Consider the following 25,330-nt stretch of genomic DNA (forward strand, 5'->3'; position numbering starts at 1 on the left):
TTATTTTTATCATGTTAAAATAGTTTTGAGGTTTGGATCTAGGATTGAAACTACTTTTATGCAGTGAAAAAAAAGATGAGTATTGTGTACCAAGAGTCCCTCTTCTTCAAGAGCATTTGTGCATTTATTACCCTAGTCCTTTTATAAAACTCCAAGGGATATAACTCTGTGGGTACTGACCTAACTAACTTGTGGGGGAGCTACTCTATGGTTTGCAGAAAGGTGGAGAAGTTATTGTTCTGAAAACATTTAAAATATTTTTCCTTTTATTCTAAAAGATATTGAAAATTGTTATTAAAATCATTAAATTTTCATATTGTTTTTAAAAAGTCATAGCATTTAGTTCATTTTCTAAATAAAAGATTAGGCAGATTTTCTTGTTTTCGATAATTATTACAAAAGCTTCAAAATTCACTGTAGAGCCCATTACATTTCAAGGACACTGGAGAGCCTCTGTGGCAATAGAGTTGAAAAGTATTAATCCATTCCTTTTATCTCTTTTATTACTTCTCCCTAGGGTTTATAATGGAAAATCCTTCACAAACATTGTGTTTCTGTTGTTAAGGTTTATATACACATTTTGAGATAATTTTTTATGACACCTTTGCATATTATGTCACAGGCTTCTTTGGGGCAGACAAATAAAAGCTTGTCCCTTTTTGTTCACAAATGGGCATCTTCAGAAAAAAGAAGCTCCTTTAGAAAATGCTGCTGATGTAGCATCTTTAGAATGTAGCATCTTTTGAAAAGCTGTTAGTATGGGACCTACTTTAAAAACTCTAATAAAAGACATGCTTCTATATATCACTTAAGCTAGAAGCATACGTGTTGAAGGTGGCTAAAGTTGGTAATAGAGGTTATATCACCTTTTGCTATTACATCAAGGAAAAAATATATTTTAATATTACCTTTAATCATCAAAGTCTTTTGCATAATCTGACATATGTTACCTTTAGAGATTATCAGTTAAGAAAGAAATAATGAACACAAGTAGTTTAAATAAGGTTCACATCACTAATATTTTTGAGTACCCTTTAATTGCCAGGTACTGTGCTGAGCATTTAAAGGACTACTAGTTTAGATGGGCACATTCTTTCTTAAATTTCTTCCCAGAATACTTCTGTGATTTTCAAAAAATAGGGTACATGTACCTGTATTAATCCTATGAAAATATGCATCATAGTATATTATAACTGCCTTTTTACTTGTCTTTCCCATTAAACTGTAAACTCCAAAGATATGTTTTCTGTCTGCCGTATTCACTCTGTCCTGTATCCTGATCATCATGGGTACCTTGCCCTACTCCCCAAACATAGTAGGTGCTCTATAAATATCTATTAAGTGAATGATGATAATCATCCAGAAAATGCATCATTTCTTTAGGGATGGGATCAGAGGGAAGAAGGATGATATAAAAGCCAGAATTCTAGTTTTTTAATTTTCAACACACAATCTCCTTCAAAGAAAAGTTATGTCCACGTTGCATGTATGTTTACTCCCTAACAGCTAACATCAGTGGTGCTACTCATAATTAGAGCACTTTATGCATTATCTCATTAAATCTTCTCAGCATCCTATGAGACCATTGCTATCTTTAGCCTCATTCTACATGTGAGGAAATGGAGACAGGACAAATAAGGTCTTAAGGTTTCTCTGAGATGGTGAGTATACAGTACAAATTGGAACTCTTACTTCCAGGCTTTGAGGCAATCAATATTTGGAATGTCAATTTAATTAGAAGGTAATCTCGGAGAAGATAAATAACTTCATGAGGGTGCACAGCTAGTAAATGACAGAGCCTGGTTTGAAATCAAATTTGCACACTCCAAAGTCTGTGTGGCTGCAATCCCAGCCGCTGTCTCCTTTTCTTTACAATGAATGCGCTTTTCAGAGATGCACTAAATTATGGGTCAAGTGCCATCCTAATCAAGCTGAGCAAATCATGGCCCTCAACTGTTTCTCCTGACAATTTCTTAAGAAAAGACTGCTTTCTTTTTGTTTTTTTGTTAAATCAGAGTAAATAATCCTTGGGCAAGACCACTTTGACATTTCATTTCCCTTTCTATTATTCTTACATCCTCTGATTTTACTCAGTACCGATGATACCTAAGAAGAGTTATATGGGGGGACAGCCCAAAGAAAAAAATGATTAGAATAAAGATGCATGATGCTACATGTCTATGGAAGGAACTCAGTGCCCTCTGTGCTTGAGAAACTGTGTGAAAGTCAAATCAAACATGGAAAATGTATTATGTGCTGACACAAGGAGGAACTTGGGCAGTAAGTGATACACCATTTGAGGATCTATGGAATATGATATTAAGTCTTGCTTAAATGGGAAGTTTTACCATGCTGTATGTTCTAGTATGAGACAAACTAATAATGCCTCCTTTGAATTCTAGAGTCTCAAGTCCCTGACCAACCAAGCTCTCTTCATGTGAGGCCCCAGACCAACTGCATCATCATGAGTTGGACTCCTCCCTTGAACCCAAACATTGTGGTGCGAGGTTACATTATTGGTTACGGTGTTGGGAGCCCTTATGCTGAGACAGTACGTGTGGATAGTAAACAACGATATTATTCCATTGAGAGATTAGGTGAGTAGCTATGGTTTTTATTCTATTAAGTGAAATAAATGATTTATTTGAAATTATTTTCTTTTTTAGAAACTTGTTCTTTGGACTTTTATTTTAATTTGTGACATATTATTTCATAAGACAAGTCTCTCTCTTTTTCTATCTTCTATCAGTCTACACACACACACACACACACACACACACACACACACACACACACACACCCTTGTTTTTCGTCTCTGGATTTTGAATTGGGGTATTTTATCTAGAGACATTCACAACGATGGTAGGTGCTCTGCTGTGTACTTTTGCTTATGAGTCATAGAATACAAAAAGGGAATTGTATTATTTTTTTCCACTGGTCAATAGAAACTTCTAATCTTAATAATTCTTGTAAAAAGAAAGTCAACACATTTTTTTTCATTTTTTTTCTCACTAGGAAGATATTCTGTCAATTTTTCTATAACACTAAATTATCTAGTCACCTTGCCTTCTTTTCCCTTAGCATTTATAGGTAAAGCTTTGTGGCTATGCCATTATGACTATAAAACAAAAGGTGAAACAAGGAATTTTCAATCAAGCCTGTAAACTTAGTTATCAGACTCCTCTCTGCATACATTCCAAGGTCTCTTATCATACTCCACCTCATTTTAATAAATATGATACTTGAATTATGACATTTCTGAATTCATTGAAAACTTGTTTACTCAGAGAGGGCTAACGTAGTAAAAGTGTTCATACCCATTTTATATCTGATTTTCCATAGTATCATAAGAGATTATATCATTAACAGAGAGAAATCAAATGTATTTCATATATGACATATATGAAATATATGTCATATATAGGGTGTCAAGAAGTTAAGCTATTCTCATAAAGCACAAAGCAGGTTGATTCTACCTGTTGATTTAACACCATATTATTTGCAATGAAGTCCACTGACCTCACTGGGAATACAACGTGATTGGTGGGAGTTTGTGTGTGTGCGGGTTGCTACTTTTTTGTAATGGCTTTCACAAACAGAATTTTTTTAATTTTTTTTAAAGATTTGATTTATTCACTTGAAAGAGAGAGAGAATGAGAGATAGAGAGCACAAGAGGGAAGAGGGTCAGAGGGAGAAGCAGACTCCCCACTGAGCGGGGAGCCCGATGCGGGACTCGATCCCAGGACTCCAGGATCAAGACCTGAGCCGAAGGCAGTTGCTTAACCAACTGAGCCATCCAGGCGCCCACAAACAGAATATTTTGATAAGAAACTTGATTTGAATTTGAATACCTTTTCTTGCAGTAGCAAGAAAAGATTTTCCCAGTGCAGGAGGAAAATTAGCACTGACCCATTCTCTCTATAATTGCCTCAAACACTAATAAGAGAAGGGCCTACTGAAATTCTCCACAATTCTAGTTAGCTTGGCATTTAGAAATAATAATTCTCTCAGTCCCCAAGTTTGAATGTTAAGGCAATCGCATAATATGTTTTATGGCCGTCAAACCTATGCCCAGGTACTGTCATTTATCCATTATTCAGTGGGCATAATCTCTGACAGTTGATCTTCATGCCACCCAGCAGAGGGAGATCCCCGTGGCCATGCCCATGCTCCCCTGTAATGCGAGTGTGGTGCAAGCACATAATGAAGTCATGAAGGAAAACCGCAATGCTTCACCAGGGCCTTTTAGTAACAATGTTCTTTACCACACACAGACTTTCCAGGAATCTCCAAGGCTTGCAAAGTTGAGGCTTTTGGAAGATTAACACTGGCAAATCTCTCCAAAAGCTTAACAAGAAAACAAGAGATTTCCCTTTGTAAGATATATTTTAAAGAGCTAAGAAAACTGTACAAATAAAATGGATATGAACCTATCTCCATGATAGATCATCATGTGTTTATTACACTTTAAAATTTATTTGGGGGGCTCCTGGGGGGCTCAGTCGGTTAAGCGTTTGCCTTCGGCTCAGGTCATGATCCCAGGGTCCTGGAATCGAGCCCCGCATCGGGCTCCCTGCTCCGCGGGAAGTCTGCTTCTCCCTCTCCCACTCCCCCTGCTTGTGTTCCCTCTCTCGCTGTGTCTCTGTCTGTCAAATAAATAAATAAAATCTTTTAAAAAGTTCTTAAAAAAATAAAATTAAATTTATCTGGAAAGAGATTTGCACACATACATTCGCATACACACATATGTATATGTACACGTGTATTTAAGTTCTACCAGCTGATACTCTTCTAACATAGTCCCATGTCTTAACATAAAATATGAAATAAAATAGTGTTTTATTCTTATTGTTCAAGTGTCTGCATAGTTACACAAAGAAACTGGTATTTTTTCAAAATGTGTTTTGCTGTTTACCCAAAGTGTATGTTAAACATATCTTAATATATATTAAATAGTAACAGTTTTATATATACATATAAAAATATATAAAATGTATAGACAAGGGGCACCTGGGTGGCTCAGTCGTTAAGCGTCTGCCTTCGGCTTAGGTCATGATCCCAGGGTCCTGGGATCGAGTCCCGCATCGGGCTTTCTGCTCCGCCGAGAGCCTGCTTCTCCCTCTCCCACTCCCCCTGCTTGTGTTCCCTCTCTTGCTGTCTCTCTCTCTCTGTGTCAAATAAATAAATAAAATCTTTTAAAAAATGTGTAGACAATTTTGTATGTCTAAAGCTTTAAAAATTATATTTTAAATACCTTTCAAAAAATACTATGAAATTGGTATGCTTACTTTAAAGTTTAATAGAATAAATTAAACAATTGGTGGTTTCTTTGCAAAGTTTGAATGTGGGCTTGAGTGAATCCTTTATCTTTTTAAAAGTTAGAACTTAAGATATGTCAAACATAAACTTTGCCTAAATCGGAGAATATATATTTTAAGGACTGTATAAGAGTTATACAATTAAAAATGAATTAAGGAAAGTTATAATCTGTTAAAGCATATAACTTCAAGTGTCATGGTTGTGTTTAGACTATAAAAAAGCTATCTGTTTTATAATTGACCAATAAACTTCTTCTCTTTGATGACAGACCAGAACTTTCAAACAGCATTTTGTTTATCAGGCATAATAATTGAGTATTTAGATACCAGGCACTGTGACCTGCCTCGGGACTACAAAACAAAGCTTACCTAGTGCAGACATAGAGATCCATTAACCAATGTTTGTACCATTAGATGTTTGTAATTAATCTTTTGACATCACGCACCTCTTAGTTGAAGAGCCCTAAATACCAGCTTTGATGTATACACATGGCATAGATCAACAAGACCTGAGTTCTGGCAATGCTGGCAAAATTAATTTGAAACCAAGTTCTTCTTTTAAAAAACTCACAATGTATCTACCAATCTGTTGATCAATCTATCAGTCGATCAGTTTATCTCTTTCTACATCTTTATGGAGGTATCTGTATGTGTATAAACTATACATATTTAAAGTGTACAATTTGCTGAATTTTTAAAAGAGCTTTATTGGTGTATAATTGACACACAATAATCTCTGTTTTTCAAATTTCTTCTTTAGTTTATCTCAGTAATGTTTTATAATATTCAATATAGGAAGTCTTGAATGTTTTTATTAGATTTAGTCCACATATATGTGTGTGTGTGTGTTTACTAAATATAGTCCCTTTTTATATAGGTGTGTGTATATATGAACTACTTTAAATGGGACTGTTCAAGTTTATTTCCCAGCTGTTGCTGCTAGTGTAGAAGAATACAGTTGTGTTTAAACATTACTCTTGTACCCTAGACCTGTTAAATTCATCTATTTGAGCTACTAGTAGAATGCTCCAAGAATTTCCATGTAAACAAGCATATCATATGTAAATAGGAACAGTTTTATGGTTAATTTCTGATCTCCTGCCTTTTATTTCTTTCTCTTGCCTTCTCTTGGTTAAGCACTCTAGTAAAATGTTGAATAGAAGTGGTGGGAGGAGGCATTTTTGCCTTGTTCCTAATCTTAGGGGAGGCATGAAATAGGATGTTAGGTACATGGTCTTCACATGTGTCTCTTATCAGATTGAGGAAGTTTTCTACTTTTTCTAGATTTCTGGGAATTTTTATCATTAGTATTTGTTGAATTTTTTGAAATTATTTTCTCCTCTTCCTCCTTATTAGTATTTTTTAATGTAGTGAATTGTATTGATTGATTTTTGAAGGGTAGCTCTTCTTGAATTTCTCATACAGATCCTACACGGTCACGATGTATTACCCCTTTCTTGTATTGCTGGATTGATTTGTTAATATTTATTAAGGAATTTTTGTGCCTATATTCATGAGGTATATTTGTCTACTATATTCATGAAGTATATTTGTCTACAGTTTTCTTTTCATATAATGACTTTATCCAGTTTTTTTTTTATTAAAGTTATACTGGTCTCATAAAATCAGTCGGACAGTTTGTTCTTCTGTCACTGAAAAAGTGTGTGTGAAATTTATATTTATATTTTTTATTCCTAGAATAATTGATAGAATTCACTAACAAAACCATCTGGATCTGAGATTTACTTTTTAGGAAGGCTTTTGATAATGAATTTAACTTCTTTAACAAATACACATCTTTTTATATTTTATTTTTTTTCTTCTATCGATTTTAGTCAGTTATAATTTTCATGACATTTGTCTACATTTTGTCCCATTTGTTGGCATAGAATTGTTCATTTATAATGGTCTCTTATTATCTGTGGTGATAACTGCTATTTCATTTCTGATATTGATCATCTATGTCCTCTCTCTTTTTTGTGATCAGCCTAGATAGGGGTTTACCAATTTTGTTGATCTTTGAAGCTTTAACAATACTGATTATCTCTACTTTCTTTCTCTATTTTATTTCTTTCATATCTGCTTTTACCTTGACTATTTTCTTTCTTGTACTTATTGTCATCATACTTGCTCTCGGTTTTTAATTTCTTAAGGTAGAACCTCATGCTGTAGGTTTTTAAAGCTATTTGTGTTCTCTAAGCACCCCTTCCCTTGTCTCCCACAGATTTTGATATGTTGTCTATTCATTATCATTTAATTCAAAATGTTTTCTAATTTTCCTTAATTTCTTTTTCCCTATGAGTTATTAGGTTTGTTGCTTCGTTTTCAAATTTTGTTTCTTCCTAGACGTCTTGTTATTGTTGATTTTTAGTTTTATTTTATCATGAATGGAAAATATACTGACTTCAACATCTTTAAACTTATCATGACCTGTTTTCATTTTGTTAAATGTACTACATGAACTTAAAAATCATATATAGTCTGCAGTTATTAGATACAGAGTTCTGTAAATATTCATTAGACCAAGGTCTTTGATAGTGTTTCATAGATCATCTATGTTTTTGTTAAATTTTTTGAGCAACACAGACCTATCCACAGAGACCTGGCAGGCCAGAAAGGACTGGCAAGATATCTTCAGAGCACTAAACGAGAAAAATATGCAGCCAAGAATACTATATCCAGCTAGGCTATCATTGAAAATAGAAGGAGAGATAAAAAGCTTCCAGAACAAACAAAAACTAAAGGAATTTGCAAACACGAAACCAGCCCTCCAAGAAATATTGAGAGGGGTCCTCTAAGCAAAGAGAGAACCTAAAAGCAGCAAAGAGCAGAAACGAACACAGACAACAGACAGTTAACAGTCACCTTACAGGTAATACAATGGCACTAAATTCATACCTTTCAATAGTTACCCTGAATGTAAATGGGCTAAATGCCCCAATCAAAAGACACAGGCTATCAGATTGGATTAAAAAACAAGACCCATCAATATGCTGTCTACAAGAGACTCATTTTACACCCAAAGACACCCCCAGATTGAAAGTGAGGGGGTGGAAGACCATTTACCATGCTAATGGACACCAAAAGAAAGATGGGGTGGCAATCCTTATATCAGACAAACTAGATTTTAAAACAAAGACTGTAATAAGAGATGAGGAAGGACACTATATCCTACTTAAAGGGTCTATCCAACAAGAAGATCTAACAATTGTAAATATCTATGCCCCGAACATGGGAGCGGCCAATTATATAAGGCAATTAATAACAAAAGCAAAGAAACACATTGACAACAATACAATAATAGTGGGGGACTTTAACACCCCCCTGACTGAAATGGACAGATCATCTAAGCAAAAGATCAACAAGGAAATAAAGACTTTAAATGACACACTGGACCAAATGGACTTCACAGACATATTCAGAACATTCCATCCCAAAGCAACGGAATACACATTCTTCTCTAGTGCCCATGGAACATTCTCCAGAATTGATCACATCCTAGGTCACAAATCAGGTCTCAATCGGTACCAAAAGATTGGGATCATTCCCTGCATATTTTCAGACCACAATGCTTTGAAACTAGAACTCAACCACAAGAGGAAAGTCGGAAAGAACTCAAATACATGGAGGCTAAAGAGCATCCTACTAAAGAATGAATGGGTCAACCAAGAAATTAAAGAAGAATTAAAAAAATTCATGGAAACCAATGAAAATGAAAACACAACTGTTCAAAATCTTTGGGATACAGCAAAAGCAGTCCTGAGAGGAAAGTATATAGCAATACAAGCCTTTCTCAAGAAACAAGAAAGGTCTCAAATACACAACCTAACCCTACACCTAAAGGAGCTGGAGAAAGAACAGCAAAGAAAGCCTAAACCCAGCAGGAGAAGAGAAATCATAAAGATCAGAGCAGAAATCAATGAAATAGAAACCAAAAGAACAGTAGAACAGATCAACGAAACTAGGAGCTGGTTCTTTGAAAGAATTAACAAGATTGATAAACCCCTGGCCAGACTGATCAAAAAGAAAAGAGAAATGACCCAAATCAACAAAATCATGAATGAAAGAGGAGAGATCACAAGCAACACCAAAGAAATACAAACAATTATAAGAACATATTATGAGCAACTCTATGCCAGCAAATTAGATAACCTGGAAGAAATGGGTGCATTCCTAGAGATGTATCAACTACCAAAATTGAACCAGGAAGAAATAGAAAACCTGAACAGACCTATAACCACTAAGGAAATTGAAACAGTCATCAAAAATCTCCCAAGAAACAAAAGCCCAGGGCCAGATGGCTTCCCAGGGGAATTCTATCAGACATTTAAAGAAGAATTAATACCTATTCTTCTGAAATTGTTCCAAAAAATAGAAATGGAAGGGAAACTTCCAAACTCATTTTATGAGGCCAGCATTACCTTGATCCCAAAACCAGACAAAGACCCCATCAAAAAGAGAATTACAGACCAATATCCTTGATGAACATGGATGCAAAAATTCTCACCAAAATACTAGCCAATAGGATCCAACAGTACATTAAAAGGATTATTCACCACGACCAAGTGGGATTTATTCCTGGGCTGCAAGGCTGGTTCAACATCCGCAAATCAATCAACGTGATACAATACATTAACAAAAGAAAGAACAAGAATCATATGATCCTCTCAATAGATGCAGAAAAAGCATTTGACAAAGTACAACATCCTTTCTTGATCAAAACTCTTCAGAGTATAGGGATAGAGGGTACATACCTCAATATCATAAAAGCCATCTATGAAAAACCTACAGCGAATATCATTCTCAATGGGGAAAGGCTGAGAGCTTTTCCCCTAAGGTCAGGAACGCGGCAGGGATGTCCACTATCACCACTGCTATTCAACATAGTATTAGAAGTCCTAGCCACAGCAATCAGACAACAAAAAGAAATCAAAGGCATCCAAATCGGCAAAGAGGAAGTCAAACTCTCACTCTTTGCAGATGATATGATACTGTATGTGGAAAACCCAAAAGACTCCACCCCAAAACTGCTAGAACTCATACAGGAATTCAGTAAAGTAGCAGGATATAAAATCAATGCACAGAAATCAGTGGCATTCCTATACACCAACAACAAGACAGAAGAGAGACAAATCAAGGAGTCGATCCCATTTACAATTGCACCCAAAACCATTAGATACCTAGGAATAAATCTAACCAAAGAGGCAAAGGATCTGTACACAGAAAACTATAAAATACTCAGGAAAGAAATTGAAGAAGACACAAAGAAATGGAAAAAACGTTCCATGCTCATGGATTGGGAGAATCAACATTGTGAAGATGTCAATGCTACCTAGAGCAATCTACACATTCAATGCAATCCCCATCAAAATACCATCCACTTTTTTCAAAGAAATGGAACAAATAATCCTAAAATTTGTATGGAACCAGAAGAGACCCAGAATAGCCAGAGGAATACTGAAAAAGAAAAGCAAAGCTGGCGGCATCACAATTCCGGACTTCCAGCTCTATTACAAAGCTGTCATCATCAAGACAGTATGGTACTGGCACAAAAACAGACACATAGATCAATGGAACAGAATCGAGAGCCCAGAAATGGACCCTCAACTCTATGGTCAACTTATTTTTGACAAAGCAGGAAAGAATGTCCAATGGCAAAAAGACAGTCTCTTCAACAAATGGTGTTGGGAAAATTGGACAGCCACATGCAGAAGAATGAAACTGGACCATTTCCTTACACCACACACAAAAATAGACTCCAAATGGTTGAAAGACCTAAACGTGAGACAGGAGTCCATCCAAATCCTAAAGGAGAACACAGGTAGCAACCTTTTCGACCTTAGCCGCAGCAACTTCTTCCTAGAAACATCGCCAAAGGCACGGGAAGCCAGGGCAAAAATGAACTATTGGGATTTCATCAAGATAAAAAGCTTCTGCACAGCAAAAGAAACAGTCCACAAAACCAAAAGACAACCGACAGAATGGGAGAAAATATTTGCAAATGACATATCAGATAAAGGGCTAGTATCCAAAATTTATAAAGAACTTATCAAACTCAACACCCAAAGAACAAATAATCCAGTCAAGAAATGGGCAGAAGACATGAACAGACATTTCTCCAAAGAAGACATCCAAATGGCCAACAGGCACATGAAAAAGTGCTCAACATCGCTTGGCATCAGGGAAATCCAAATCAAAACCTCAATGAGATACCACCTCACACCCGTCAGAATGGCTAAAATTAACAAGTCAGGGAACGACAGATGTTGGCGGGGATGTGGAGAAAGGGGAACCCTCCTACACTGTTGGTGGGAATGCAAGCTGGTGCAACCCCTCTGGAAAACAGTATGGAGGTTCCTCAAACAGTTGAAATTAGAGCTACCGTTCGATCCAGCAATTGCACTACTGGGTATTTACCACAAAGATACAAATGTAGGGACCCGAAGGGGTACGTGTACCCCAATGTTTATAGCAGCAATGTCCACCATAGCCAAACTGTGGAAAGAGCCAAGATGCCCATCGACAGATGAATGGATAAAGAAGAGGTGGTATATATACACAATGGAATATTATGCAGCCATCAAAAGGAATGAGATCTTGCCATTTGCAACGACATGGATGGAACTGGAGGGTGTTATGCTGAGTGAAATAAGTCAATCAGAGAAAGACATGTATCACATGACCTCACTGATATGAGGAATTCTTAATCTCAGGAAAGAAACTGAGTGTTACTGGAGTGGTTGGGGGTGGGAGGGATGGGGTGGCTGGGTGATAGACATTGGGGAGGGTATGTGCTACGGTGAGCGCTGTGAATTGTGCAAGACTGTTGAATCACAGATCTGTACTTCTGAAACAAATAACGCAACATATTTTAAGAAAAAAGAAAAAGAAGATAACAGGAGAGGAAGAAAAGGGGAGTATGTCAGAGGGGGAAACGAACCATGAGAGATGATGGACTCTGAAAAACAAACTGAGGGTTCTAGAGGGGAGGGGTGTGGGGGGATGGGTTAGCCTGGTGATGGGTATTGAGGAGGGCACGTTCTGCATGGAGCACTGGGTGTTATGAACAAACAATGAATCATGGAACACTGCACCAAAAACTAATGATGTAATATATGGTGATTAACATAACAATAAAAAATTAAAAAAAAAAAAAGAGAAAAAAAAAAATTTTTTGAGCAACAGTTTGTGAATTGCTCAGGTTATCCAAATCACCTCTTATAAACATCTATGTCTCCCTTTAATTCTCTTAGTTTGTTTGCTTCTATTTATTTTGGGAGTCCATTATTAAGGTGATAAACATTTGTAATTGTTATGTCTTCTTAGTAAATCACCTCATTTAGCATTACAGAAGCCTCTCTCTATTTCTGGTAATACTCAGTGTCTTCAAGATGATTATATCTGTTATTAATATAGCTTATAAATATATACTTCTAGCCTTCTTATACTTACCGTTTACACGATCTTTTTCCTTCTGTTAGCTTCAGCCTATGTTTTTTTTTAAGATTTATTTATTTATTTGAGAGAAAGAGGGGTGGAAGGGAGAGGGAGAGAGAGAATCTCAAGCAGACTCCCTGGTGAGCAAAAAACCAACTTGGGGCTCTACTGGGAGCTGGATCTCAGACCCTGAATTCACAGCCTGAGCTGAAACCAAGAGTTGGACACTTAACCAACTATGCTACCCAGGCGTCCTAGCCTATGTCTTCATATTTAAAGATTTTCTGTGTTTGTAGGCAGTTTATAGTTGTCTTGCTATTTTATGCCTTCTGAAAAATGCTACCTTTTAATTGGAGTTTTTAGGCCGTTAGAATTTAATGTAAAATTTAGGGGCACCTAAATTTTAGCCACCTGGGTGGCTCAGTCAGTTGAGCATCTGCCTTTGGCTCAGGTCATGATCCCAGGGTCCTGGGATCGAGTCCCACGTCGGGCTCCCTGCTCAGCCTGGAGTCTGCTTCTCCCTCTCCCTCTGCTCCTTCTCCCTTTCGTGCATGCACGTTCTGTCTCTCAAATAAATAAATAAAATCTTTAAAACATGTAAAAAAAAAGTCACAATGTTTGTTTATTAAAAAAAGAATTTAATGTAAAATTTAATGTTCATGTAAATACATAAATGGTTGAAGTTAGGTCTATCATTTTATTTTTGTTTTCTGTTTCTCCCATCTCTTTTTCATTTACTCATATGAATTCCTGAGCTCAGAGAACAAAGTGATTATACATAAATGTCCAGATGCAGTCACTGCTTTTCCAACTGAGATATTCCTACAAGGATTTTTGTTCTCCTCCTCTAATCAGCCCATTTAAAACTTTCTCATATCTTAAGGAGAACTGGATAAAATCTTTCACCACCACCCATGTGGATTAGCAGAGATCTACAGGGAACTAATGTTCATAAACTTTGGTTTTACCCTATAAAAGGAAGAATGTACAATTCAAAGTTTTAATGATCATCTGGTACTTCTTTTGAAGTATCTTAACCCCAGTACAAAAAGATACTCTTAGGGTTTTATTTCAGTTATTTGCTTTCATTCTTATCCCTTCACTGATGTTTATTAGAGGATATGGTTTAATAAACTCCTATTTTTAAAACCATAGTCTAAGCATACTAAAGAGTAGATAAAAATGGAATTGAATGGCATTCTGGTTATGGGTTCAGTTCCATATTTTTCTCTATGCCACAGTGTTAAATCTTGGGAACAAGATTTGAACTCTGACCTTATAGTATTTCAGTGAAAATGGAGAGTAAGAATGTCTTTTATTGCTAATTTTGTGGTATCAGAGAGTTAACAGATACTGAAAAAAGTTAACAACAGTGGAGAAGTTAGTGTTTGTAAGAGATAGAGATATCAAAATTTGGTTGTGACTGCTGCAAAAATATCAGTTTTGCCTTAATGGAATATTGTGCAGCCATCAAAAGGAATGAGATCTTGCCATTTGCAACGACGTGGATTGAACTGGAGGGTGTTATGCTGAGTGAAATAAGTCAATCAGAAAAAGTCATGTATCGTATGACCTCACTGATATGAGGAATTCTTAATCTCAGGAAACAAACTAAGGGTTGCTGGAGTGGTGGGGGGGTGGGAGGGAGGGGGTGGCTGGGTGATAAACATTGGGGAGTGTATGTGCTATGGTGAGGACTGTGATTTGTGCAAGACTGTTGAATCACAGATCTGTACCTCTGAAACAAATAATGCAATATATGTTAAGAAAAAAAGAAGAAGAAGAAGATAGCAGGAGGAGATGAATGAAGGGGGCGGAAATCGGAGGGGGAGATGAACCATGAGAGATGATGGACTCTGAAAAACAAACTGAGGGTTCTAGAGGGGAGGGGGTGGGGGGATGGGTTAGCCTGGTGATGGGTATTAAAGAGGGCACGTTCTGCGTGGAGCACTGTGTATTATGCACAAACAATGAATCATGGAACAACATCAAAAACTAATGATGTAATGTATGGTGATTAACATAACAATAAAAAATTTAAAGAGGAAAAAATATCAGTTTTGCCTTAATTAAAAATACTCAGCTTTTCGGGGGGGATAAACTATTTTTTTATTAATATATAATGTATTATTTGTTTCAGGAGTACAGGTCTGTGATTCATCAATCTTACACAATTCACAGCACTCACCGTAGCACATACCCTCCCCAATGTCCATCACCCAGCCACCCCATCCCTCCGACCCCCCTCCACTCCAGCAACCCTCAGTTTGTTTCCTGAGATTAAGAGTCTCTTATGGTTTGTCTCCCTCTCTGGTTTCATCGTGTTTCGTTTTTTCCTCCCTTCCCCTATGATCCTCTGGCTTGTTTCTCAAATTCCTCATATCAGTGAAATCATATGATACTTGTCTTTCTCTGATTGAGTTATTTCCTTAGCATAATACCCTCTAGTTCCATCCACATCATTGCAAATGGCAAGAATTCAATTTTTTGATGGCTGCATAAGATTCCATTGTATATATATATACCACTTATCTTTATCCATTCATCTGTTGATGGACATCTTGGCTCTTTCCATAGTTTGGCTATTGTGGACATTGCTGCTATAAACATTGGGGTGCACGTGCCCCTTGAGATCACTGCATTTGTATCTTCGCGGTAAATACCCAGTAGTGCAATTGCTGGGTCATAGGGTAGTTCTATTTTCAACTTTTTGGGGAATCTCCATACTGTTTTCCAGAGTGGCTGCACCAGCTTGCATTCCCACCAACAGTGTAGGCAGGTTCCCCTTTCTTTGCATCCTCACCAACATCTGTTGTTTCCTGACTTGTTAATCTTACCATTCTGACTGGTGTGAAGTGGTATCTCATTGAGGTTTTGATTTGGATTTCCCTGAGGCCGAGTGATGTTGAGCACTTTTTCATGTGTCTGTTGGCCATTTGGATGTCTTCTTTGGAAAAATGTCTGTTCATGTCTTCTGCCCATTTCTTGATTGGATTATTCTTTGGGTGTTCAGTTTAATAAGTTCTTTATAGATTTTGGATACTAACCTTTTATCTGATATGTCATTTGCAAATACTTTCTCCCATTCTGTCGGTTGTCTTTTGGTTTTGCTGACTGTTTCCTTTGCTGTGCAAAAGCTTTTCATCTTGATGAAGTCCCAATAGTTCATTTTTGCCCTTGCTTCCCTTGCCTTTGGTGATGTTTCTTGGAACAAGTTGCTGCGGCTGAGGTCAAAGAGGTTGCTGCCTGTGTTCTCCTCAAGGATGTTGATGGATTCCTGTCTCACACTGAGGCCTTTCATCCATTTTGAGTCTATTTTTGTGTGTGGTGGAAGGAAATGGTCCAGTTTCATTCTTCTGCATGTGGCTGTCCAATTTTCCCAACACCATTTGTTGAAGAGACTGTCTTTTTTCCATTGGACATTCTTTCCTGCTTTGTCGAAGATTACTTGACCATAGAGTTGAGGGTTCATTCTGGGCTCTCTATTCTGTTCCATTGATCTATGTGTCTGTTTGTGTGCCAGTACCATACTGTCTTGATGATGACAGCTTTGTAATAGAGCTGGAAGTCTGGAATTGTGATGCCACCAGCTTTGCTTTTCTTTTTCAACATTCCTCTGGCTATTCAGGATCTTTTCCAGTTCCATACAAATTTTAGGATTATTTGTTCCATTTCTTTGAAAAAAGTGGATGGTATTTTGATAGGGATTGCATTGGATGTGTAGATTGCTCTAGGTAGCATTGACATCTTCACAATATTTGTTCTTCCAATCCATGAGTATGGAACGTTTTTCCATTTCTTTGTGTCTTCCTCAATTTCTTTCTTATTTTATAGTTTTCTGAGTACAGATTCTTTGCCTCTTTGATTAGATTTCTTCCTAGGTACCTTATGGTTTGGGGTGCAACTGTAATGGGATCAACTCATTAATTTCTCTTTCTTTGGTCTTGCTGTTGGTATATAGAAATGCAACTGATTTCTGTACATTGATTTTATATCCTGCCACTTTACTGAATTCCTGTATGAGTTCTAGCAGTTTTGGGGTGGAGTCTTTTGGGTTTTCCACATAAAGTGTCATATCATCTGCAAAGAGTGAGAGTTTGACTTCTTTGCTGATTCGAATGCCTTTAATTCTTTTTGTTGTCTGATTGCTGTGGCTAGGACTTCTAGTACTATGTTGAACAGCAGTGGTGATAGTGGACATCCCTACCATATTCCTGACCTTAGGGGAAAAGCTCTCAGTTTTTCCCCGTTGAGAATGATATTTGCTGTGGGTTTTTCATAGATGGCTTTTATGATATTGAGGTATGTACCCTCTATCCCTATACTCTGAAGAGTTTTAATCAAGAAAGAATGCTGTACTTTGTCAAAAGCTTTTTCTGCATCTATTGAGAGGATCATATGGTTTGTGTTCTTTCTTTTATTAATGTATTGTATCACATTGATTGATTTGCAGATGTTGAACCAACCTTGCAGCCCAGGGATAAGTCCCACTTGGTCATGGTGAATAATCCTTTTAATGTACTGTTGGATCCTATTGGCTAGTATTTTGGTGAGAATTTTTGCATCCATGTTCATCAGGGATATTAATCTGTAATTCTCCTTTTTGATGGTGTCTTTGTCTGGTTTTGGGATCAAGGTAATGATGGCCTCATAAAATAAGTTTGGAAGTTTTCCTCCCATTTCTATTTTTTGGAACAATTTCAGAAGAATAGGTATCAATTCTTATTGAAATGTTTGGTAGAATTCCCCTGGGAAGCCATCTGGCCCTGGGCTCTTGCTTGTTGGGAGATTTTTGAGGACTGCTTCAATTTCCTTACTGGTTATGGGTCTGTTCAGGTTTTCTATTTCTTCCTGCTCCAGTTTTTGTAGTTTATACTTCTCTAAGAATGCATCCATTTCTTCCAGATTGTCTAATTTGCTGGCATATAATTGTTCATATGTTCTTATAATTGTTTGTATTTCGTTGGTGTTGGTTGTGATCTCTCCTCTTGCATTCATGGTTTTATTTATTTGGGTCCTTTCTCTTTTCTTTTTGATAAGTCTGGCCAGGGGGTTATCAATCTTATTAATTCTTTCAAAGAACCAGCTCCTAGTTTTTAATCTGTTCTACCGTTCTTTTGGTTTCTATTTCATTGATTTCTGCTCTGATCTTTAGTATTTCTCTTCTCCTGCTGGGTTTAGGCTTTATTTGCTGTTCTTTCTGCAGCTCCTTTAGGTGTAGGGTTAGGTTGTGTACTTGAGACCTTTCTTGTTTCTTGAGAAAGGCTTGTATTGCTATATACTTTCCTCTTAGGACCGCCTTTGCTGCATACTAAAGATTTTGAACAGTTGTGTTTTCATTTTCATTTCTTTCCATGAATTTTTAAAATTCTTCTTTAATTTCCTGTTTGACCCATTCATTCTTTAGTAGGATACTCTTTAGCCTCCATGTATTTGAGTTCTTTCTGACTTTCCTCTTGTGATTGAGTTCTAGTTTCAAAGCATTGTGGTCTGAAAATATGCAGGGAATGATCCCAGTCTTTTGGTACTGGTTGAGACCTGATTTGTGACCTGGGATGTGTTCTATTCTGGAGAATGTTCCATGGGCACTAGAGAAGAATGTGTATTCTATTGCTTTGGAATGGAATGTTTTGAATATATCTGTGAAGTCCATTTGGTCCATTGTGCCATTTAAAGCCTTTATTTCCTTGTTGATCTTTTGCTTAGATGATCTGTCCATTTCAGTGAGGGGGGTGATAAAGTCCCCTACTATTATTGTATTGTTGTCGATGTGTTTCTTTGCTTTCATTATTAATTGCCTTATATAATTGGCTGCTCCCATGTTAGGGGTATAGATTTTTACAATTGTTAGATCTTCTTGTTGGATAGACCCTTTAAGTAGGATATAGTGTCCTTCCTCATCTCTTATAGTCTTTGGTTTAAAATCTAATTTGTTTGAAAAAAAGATTGACACCCCAGCTTTCTTTTGGTGTCCATTAGCACGGTAAATGGTTTTCCACCCCCTCACTTTCAATCTGGAGGTGTCTTTGGGTCTAAAATGAGTCTTGCAGACAGCATATCAATGGGTCTTGTTTTTTTTTAGCCAATCTGATACCCTGTGTGTTTTGATTGGGGCATTGAGCCCATTTACATTCAGGGTAACTAGTGAAAGATATGAATTTAGTGCCATTGTATTGCCTGTAAGGTGACTGTTACTGTATACTGCCTGTGTTCCTTTCTGGTCTATGTTACTTTTAGGCTCTCTCTTTGCTTAGAGGACCCCTTTCAACATTTCTTGTAGGGCTGGTTTCGTGTTTGCAAATTCTTTTAGTTTTTGTTTGTCCTGGAAGCTTTTTATGCTCCTTCTATTTTCAATGACAGCCTGGCTGGGTATAGTATTCTTGGCTGCATATTTTTCTCATTTAGTGCTCTGAATACCAGTCCTTTCTGGCCTGCCAGGTCTCTGTGGATAGGTCTGTTGCCAATCTCATGTTTCTACCATTATAGGTTACAGACCTCTTGTCCCAAGCTGCTTTCAGGATTTTCTCTTTGTTTCTGAGACTTGTAAGTTTTACTATTAAATGTTGGGGTTGACGATTTTTATTGATTTTGAGGGGGGTTCTCTCTGCCTCCTGGATTTTGATGCCTGTTTCCTTCCCCAAATTAGGGAAGTTCTCTGCTATAATTTGCTCCAATATACCTTCTGCCCCTCTCTCTCTTTCTTCTTCTTCTGGGATACCAATTGTTCCAATATTGTTTCGTCTTATGGCATCACTTATCTCTCGAATTCTCCCCTCGTGATCCAGTAGTTGTTTATCTCTCTTTTTCTCAGTTTCTTTATTCTCCATCATTTGGTCTTCTATATCACTTATTCTGTCTTCTGCCTCATTTATCCTAGGAGTTAGTGCCTCCATTTTTTATTGTACCTCATTAATAGCCTTTTTGATTTTGACTTGGTTAGATTTTAGTTCTTTTATTTCTCCAGAAAGGGATTCTCTGGTATCTTCTATGCTTTTTTCAAGCCCAGCTAGTATCTTTATGATCGTCATTCTGAACTCTAGTTCCAACATCTTACTAATGTCCATATTGATTAGGTCCCTGGCAGTCTGTACTGCCTCTTGTTCTTTTTTTTTTTTTTTTTTTCAGGTGAGTTTTTCTGTCTTGTCATTTTGTCCAGAGGAGAAAGATGAATGAGAGAACAGAATGCTAAAAGGGTAACAATGACCCCAGAAAAATATACACTAAACAAATCAGAGGAGACCCGAAACTGGGAGGAAAAGAAAGGGAAAGAAAAAAAAAGAGAATAGGATCAGGCTGGTGAATAGATCAGTGCCACACACTAGATTTTGGGCATATTTTGGTCTGTTAGAAGAAACTGCCTCCCAAAATTTTAATGAAAGAAAAACATATATGTTCAAAAATCAGCATAAATATGATGAATGGATGGAATATGACTGTAAAGATGAAAAGTATAAAAGATTTTATAAAAGGAATTGAGAAGATAAGAAGTTGGTTGAAAAAAGAAAGAAGAGAAATTTAAAAAAAAAAGGGGGAGAGAATGTGATTAGGCAGGAGACTAGAACAAAGCCATACACTACAGATTTAGGGTATATTTTTGTCTGTTAGAAGAAACTGTATCCCAAAGTTTTAAAGAGAGAAAAACTTATATATATATACAAAAAATAAGGTTAACTACATGAAGGGGTAGAATATGACTCTAAAAATGAAAATTAAAAAAAAATTTTTAAAAAAAGGATTGATAAGATGTTGGTTGAAAAGGGGAAAAAGAAAAATTCAAAAAAAAAAGAAAAAGGGAAAATAAAATTTAAAAAATTAACTTTGAAAGACTAAGGCATCATGGGAAAAAAGCCGTGAATTCTATGTGCTGTATTCCCCTAGTGCTGGAGTTCTGCACTTCTCCTTGAACGGTAAACTTGGTCTTGGCTGGATGTTTTTGCTGATCTTCTGGGGGAGAGACCTGTTGCAGTGATTCTCACATGCCTTTTCCCGAGGCCAAATTGTACCACCCTTGTCAGGAGCCAGTCTAGGTAATCTACTGTGTTTTACTCTCGGTAGCTTTTCTTCTCTGCAAGCTTTCCACACAGCTTTGGGGGACAAGAAAGAAAATGGCAGCCTCCCAATCTCCCCCAGAGAAGCCAAGATCCCAGGGCCCCATTCCTCAGTGAGCCCCCAGAGAAAAGCAGTCAATCACTCCTTGTCTGCCCAGTCTCCGGCCACACTCTGTGCTCAACCTGGCCTGTGACTGAGCGTTTCTATCTCTGCACACGACCCTGTTTGGAGTCTCCAAACCCAGCAGATCCCTGCGGTGTGCTCCCGCACCACTTCTTCTGGGGGAGGAAGGGGAGTCTCCCCGATCTGCCACTTGTTGGGTCCTGCTGGAGGAGTAGTGGCCCAACTGTGCTGCAGATCACAGTTTATGGCCACCCTGAGCTGAGGGCCCACTCCTCGGATCTGTCTTTGCAGCCAGCTTCCCCGCTGTGATACATGGGAGCTCTGTCACACTCAGGCACCCCCGGTGTTTCTGTGACCCTGAGGGTCCTGAGACCACACTGGCCCAGCGAGGGTTCCACCCCCCGCTTAGCCACTGGAGCAACGTCCCTCAGTGGAGCAGACTTCTAAAAGTTCTGATCTTACACTCTGGTTTCTCTCCAGATCGCATAAATCTTTCGCCTTTTAAAAGTTCTGATCTTGTGCTCCGCTGCTGTATCACTTGCCAGTAGCCAGCTGATGGAGGCTCCCTCCCTCCATGGTCTATCTTCCCAAATATCACCTGGGATTCACTTCTCTGCACATCCTACCTTCCAGAAAGCGGTCGCTTTTCTGTTCATAGAATTGCTGCTATTCTTTTCTTCTACCTCCTTTTGAGTTTGTAGGTGTTCTGAATGGTTTGATAACTATCTAGCTGTATTCCTGGTACCAGACAAAATTTAGACCTCCTACTTCTCCACCATCCTGCTCCTCCTCCCTAAAAAATACTCAGTTTTTTAATGTAAATTTATTATGTGTTTCTAAATACTATCAAATATCCTTTTTTATAACAGTGATTGAAATATTTTACTTTGGCCTGGAAAGAAAGAAGAATGAAAAGAAAGAAAGAAAGAAAAAGAAAGAAAGAAAGAAAGAAAGAAAGAAAGAAAGAAAGAAAGAAAGAAAGAAAGAAAGAAAGAAAGAAAGAAAGAAAGAAAGAAAGAAAGAAAGAAAGAAAGAAAGAAAGAAAGAAGAATGAAAGAAAGAAAAAAGAGAGAAAGAAAGAAAAGAAAGAAGAAAGAAAGAAAGAAAGAAAGAAAGAAAGAAAGAAAGAAAGAAAGAAAGAAAGAAAGAAAGAAAGAAAGAAAGAAAGAGAGAAAGAGAGGGAGGGAGGGAGGGAGGGAGGGAGGGAGGGAGGGAGGAAGAGAGAAAGAGAGAAAGAAAGAAAGAAAGAAAGAAAGAAAGAAAGAAAGAAAGAAAGAAAGAAAGAAAGAAAGAAAGAAAAAAGAGAGAGAAAGAAAGAAAGAAAAAAGAGAGAAAGAAAGAAAAGAAAGGAGAGAGAAAGAGAAAAGAAAGGAAGGAAAGAAGGAAGGAAGGAAGGGGAGAGAGAGAGAGACAGAAAGAAAGAAAAGAAAGAGAAAGAAAGAAAGAAAGAAAGAAAGAAAGAAAGAAAGAAAGAAAGAGAAAGAAAGAAAGAAAGAAAAGGAAGGGAAGGAGGAAGGAAGGAAGAAAATGTGTGTTTCATTTGTGATTAAATTTGTTCAGAATCCAATGGCATCAAATGTAGGTTTAAGTTGTCTTTAACAATGGATTATCGGTCATCTGCACAATAGCCTTTACATCCCCACACTGTGGGACTCTCAAAGCCTCAGCTCTCTCATCTATGAAGCAGGATAGTGTGCTACCCTATAGACTTTCTATGAGATTCCACTCAGATAATAAACGTAATGCCATTTACAATTCTTTAAAAAGTTAGAAACATTATGCAAATGTGAATATGGCATTGTTCTATTATCATTTGGTATATCAGTGGTTTAGCAAATATAAAAAATTCAGTTCCATAAGCTTTGAATTATGTATTTTTATAAACTTTGAAGTTTATATTGTTCTGATTTATCCTCTATACCTAACAGTAGACTATATCAAATACAACTTAGAAAATAGTTAAGGATTCCAAGGTTTTAAACACCAATATTCACCAGTTGTGTAACATTATATAAAACGTATTTGTTTACTGAAATTAAAACAAATCACAAATCTAAACAACACAGTGACATTCAATTCAGTGTGAAAGACAAAAATGTAAGCTCCTGTTTTCAGCTATAATAGAATGCTGATTAAAAAATCTTGAGTGGGAGAGTTAGATTCATTCAACATGAGCACTGGTTGCTTGGAGAGGAGTGAGAAGGAAGAGAAAAGGTCATTCCATGAGATCATTACTTAAAATATATCAGGAAGAATAAATTTTATCTTTTGTGATTTTTTTTTCCTGAGGTTAGTGTCTTCTAAACCTATAGGCGTTTTCTAGCCATCTTTAAGGGCAGACTTAGGGTGATTCATTAATAATATATATCATTCTATTTGTAACTCTTTTCTCACTTCTACTCCCTGAGGTCCAAAGCAGATGCATTGTTTTATACCTGGTAAATCTTCTAAGGCTATTTAGAAGAATCTATTACAAAAGATGAATACTATTACTGAACTAGAGCAGAAAAGATCTCATTGGAATAAATATACATATTCTTATGGAGTGTGTATATATATATATATATATTTCATTAAAAATCTCCAATCTCCCCCTTTTTGTTCTCCTTTTTATATAACTCTTCCACATTTTACCTTGTGTTTTACAACCTGAGTTGTTATTTGTAAAATCAAATTGGTAAAATAAAGGACTATGTGGGCCATTTATTCTACCAACATTAAATTCAAACATTCAGTCAAAAACTTTTCTCCATCAGGGGCACCTGGGTGGTGCAGGTGGTTGGGCGTCTGACTCTTGGTTTCAGATCAGATGGTGATCTCAGGGTTTTAAGATTAAGCCCAGTGTCAGGCTCTGCACTCAATGTGGAACCTGCTTGGGACTCTGTCTCCCTCTCCCTCTGCCCCTCCCCTCCCTGTTCTCTCTCTCTCTCAAATAAATAAATAAATCTTTAACAATATTTTTTTCTCCATCTTCCATATTTTTCTAGAAAATGTTTTATTTGGATAAGAACAATCTACATTTCTCCTTAATTTTCCATGTCATTTAGTGTTTACAGATGGCTGCTTAGTGCATTTCTTCCAAGTTCTTTACAAATACCAATTTATTTCTTTACCCCCTCCATTATGTTAGTGTAAGGTATCATCCCAATTTTACAAATGAGGGAAGACAGCAAGAGAACTAAAATAAGAAAAATCAAAGGTAATTTTTAAAGGAAAAAAGTTAAGTGTTACATTAACACACTCAGATAAATACTGTCATAAACAGCAAAGACCTGGCTCTTTAGTATGGAGACTGGAGGGTGGGACCCAATCCCAGCCTGATCAGGGCTTGCATTAGAACACATTACTGCAAGGAAGTTTTACTTCCTATAGGGAAAAACAAGGTGTTCTGGTAAAATTAAACCTCTTTAATTCAACAAAGGAATAATACACAGTCCTAAAATTTAGGGACATAGTCCTAAAATTTCTGATCAAAAAATAAGTCATACTTCAGGTGAGTCCAAGAACTTATCCATGGATGTCCGTGAATTGTTATCCTGTGAGCTAGGATCAAGAGCTGATAGAGAGAGAAAGAGAGAAAACCGTGTCTGGACATTTTGCTTTATTAAGCAGTTATGCTTGTGGATTAATATTTATCCTCTTCAATTCTTAATCTCAGGAACAAACTGAGGGTTGCTGGAGTGGTCGGGGGTGGGAGGGATGGGGTGCCTGGGTGATAGACATTGGGGAAGATATGTGCTACGGTGAGCGCTGTGAATTGTGTAAGACTGTTGAATCACAGATCTGTACTTCTGAAACAAATAATGCAACATATTTTAAGAAAAAAGAAAAAGAAGAAGATAGCAGGAGAGGAAGAATGAAGGGGAGTAAGTCAGAGGGGGAGACGAACCAGGAGAGATGATGGACTCTGAAAAACAAACTGAGGTTTCTGGAGGGGAGGAGGGAGGGGGGATGGGTTAGCCTGGTGATGGGTATTGAGGAGGGCACATTCTGCATGGAGCACTGGGTGTTATGAACAAACAATGAATCATGGAACACTACACCAAAACAAATTATGTAATATATGGTGATTAACATAACAATAAAAAAATTTAAAAAAAAGAGGGCACGTTCTGCATGGAGCACTGGGTGTTATGAACAAACAATGAATCATGGAACACTACATCAAAACAAATGATGTAATATATGGTGATTAACATAACAATAAAAAATTAAAAAAAATATTTATCCTCTTCTATCAGTTTCTGTCCCCATGTAATTTGAAGCTCTGTTACTGGCTGCAAAATTTTTGATGATTATTTTGTCCTCTTGATGGATTAACAATTTCATCATTTATGAACTATTTATCTTTATCAGGAGTAATATTCTTTGGTCTGAAATCTACTTTGTGTCTGATATTTAT

The 25,330-nt window shown here is 37.0% G+C and overlaps 1 protein-coding gene across 3 annotated transcripts in view; it reads left to right on the plus strand.

Annotated features, from left to right (window-relative positions):
• Nucleotides 1-25,330, plus strand: part of DCC (DCC netrin 1 receptor) — a 1,177,272-nt gene that overhangs the window by 992,129 nt on the left and 159,813 nt on the right. For all 3 annotated transcript variants that reach the window (XM_035724067.1, XM_035724068.1, XM_035724069.1), the window contains exon 15: nt 2,403-2,597. In XM_035724067.1, the coding sequence (XP_035579960.1) occupies nt 2,403-2,597 (195 nt within the window). The remainder of the gene's footprint in view (nt 1-2,402; nt 2,598-25,330) is intronic.

The sequence above is a fragment of the Zalophus californianus genome, chromosome 14 (assembly GCF_009762305.2).
Source record: "Zalophus californianus isolate mZalCal1 chromosome 14, mZalCal1.pri.v2, whole genome shotgun sequence".
NCBI lineage: Eukaryota > Metazoa > Chordata > Mammalia > Carnivora > Otariidae > Zalophus > Zalophus californianus.